The sequence below is a fragment of the Triturus cristatus genome, chromosome 6 (assembly GCF_964204655.1).
Source record: "Triturus cristatus chromosome 6, aTriCri1.1, whole genome shotgun sequence".
In the NCBI taxonomy this organism is placed as follows: domain Eukaryota; kingdom Metazoa; phylum Chordata; class Amphibia; order Caudata; family Salamandridae; genus Triturus; species Triturus cristatus.
Window position 1 is genome coordinate 1,902,132,237 of NC_140589.1, and position 2,139 is coordinate 1,902,134,375.

At 38.3% G+C, this 2,139-nt stretch overlaps 1 protein-coding gene across 1 annotated transcript; it reads right to left on the reverse strand.

Moving 5' to 3' along the window:
* Positions 1–237: 237 nt before the first annotated feature.
* LOC146822377 (uncharacterized) lies at positions 238–1,803 on the reverse strand. The gene has a single exon (XM_085610046.1). It carries the CDS (start codon positions 1,801–1,803, stop codon positions 238–240), a length of 1,566 nt encoding a protein of 521 aa, XP_085466172.1.
* Positions 1,804–2,139: the final 336 nt, after the last annotated feature.

Here is a 2,139-nt window from a genome sequence, read left to right on the forward strand (position 1 = left end):
CTCCAGTGGGGATTTTCTAAATGTTGCTTCAGCTCTCCATTGGTTATAAATGCTTTGTCACATTCAGTGCATTCGTACGGTTTCCCCCCAGTATGAACTCTGATGTTCCTTTAGCTGACTATATTTGATAAATGCTTTGCCACATTCTGTACATTGATATTATTTCTCCCCAGTGTGGATTTTCTGATGTCGCGTTAGCTCTCCATTTGTTATAAATGATTTGTCACATTCTGTTCATTAATATGGTTTCTCCCCAGTGTGGACCTTTTGATGTTGCTTCAGCTCTCCATTTGTTATAAATGCTTTTTCACATTCTGTACATTGATATGGTTTCTCCACAGAGTGGATATTTTGATGTCGCTTCAGCTGTACATTTGTTATAAATGCTTTGTCACATTCTGTACATTGATGTGGTTTCTCCCCAGTGTGGACTTTCTGATGTTCCATTAGCTGTGATTTTCTAATGAATGCCTTGTCACATTCTGTACATTGGTATGGTTTCTCCCCAGTGTGGATTTTATGATGTCGCTTTAGCGCTCCATTTCTTATAAATGCTTTGTCACATTCTGTACATTTATATGGTTTCTCCCCAGTGTGGAATTTATGATGTAGCTTTAGGTCTCCATTTGTTTTAAATGATTGGTCACATTCTGTACATTGATATGATCTCTCCCCAGTGTGGGTTTTCTGGTGTTGCTTTAGCTCTCCAAGTGTTATAAATGCCTTATCACATTCTGTACATTTATATGGTTTCTCCCCAGTGTGGATTTTGTGATGTTGTTTTAACTTTCCTTTTCTTATAAACTCTTTGTCACATTCTGTACATTTATATGGTTTCTCCCCAGTGTGGATTTTGTGATGTAGCTTCAGGTCTCCATTTCTTATATATGCTTTATCACATTCAGTGCATTCATAGGGTCTCTCCCCAGTGTGGACTTTCTGATGTTGCTTTAGCCGTCTATTTGTTATAAATGCTTTGTCACATTCTGTGCATTCATAGGGTCTCTCCCCGGTGTGTACTTTCTGATGTTGCATTAGATGTGACTTTCTAATAAATGCCTTATCACATTCACTGCATTCATATGGTCTCTCCCCGGTGTGGACTTTTTGATGTAGCATTAGATGTGACTTACTATTAAATGCCTTATCACATTCAGTGCATTCATAGGGTTTCTCCCCGGTGTGGACTTTCTGATGTTGCATTAGATGGGACTTTCTAATGAATGCCTTGTCACATTCTGTACATTGGTATGGTTTCTCCCCAGTGTGGATTTTATGATGTCGCTTTAGCGCTCCATTTCTTATAAATGCTTTGTCACATTCTGTACATTTATATGGTTTCTCCCCAGTGTGGATTTTATAGTGTAGCTTTAGGTCTACATTTGTTATACATGCTTTTTCACATTCTGTACATTGGTATGGTTTCTCCCCAGAGTGGATATTTTGATGTCGCTTTAGCGCTCCATTTCTTTCAAATGCTTGGTCACATTCTGTACATTTATATGGTTTCTCCCCAGTGTGAATTTTGTGATGTAGTTTTAGCTGTCCATTTGCTACAAATGCTTTGTCACATCCTGTACATTTATATAATTTCTCCCTATTGTGGAGTTCCAGATGTCGTTTTAGCTGCCCAATTGTTATAAATGCTTTGTAACATTCTGTACATTGATACGGCTTCTCCCCGGCCTGGGTTTGTTGATGCTGCTTTAGATTCTTCTTCCTATGGAACACTTTATTACATTCTGTACATTTATATGGTTTCTCCTCTACGTAGACACTGTGATGCTGCATTAGGTCTTTCATTGCAAAGAAAACTTTTCCACAGTCAGTCAATCAATCAATATGGTTCTTCTCCAGTATGATTTTTTGATATTGCACTTGCTCTTTCTCTCCCTAATAAATGTGTTGTCACTTTCTAGATATTCATACGGTTTCTCTTCTGTGTGTTCTTTCTGATCCAGGTTAGCTCTTCCTTTGTAATGAGAACCTTATCAGACTTGCTTCTGTAAGTCAGTGTGTTATTTCATCAATGTATATCAGGTGATCACTAAGAGCCAAGTTCAGACCACATTGGGCAGTTTGGGATTTCTGCTGTAGAAAAAGACTTTGGCGAGGCATTAGCCTTCAAGGGAAGACATT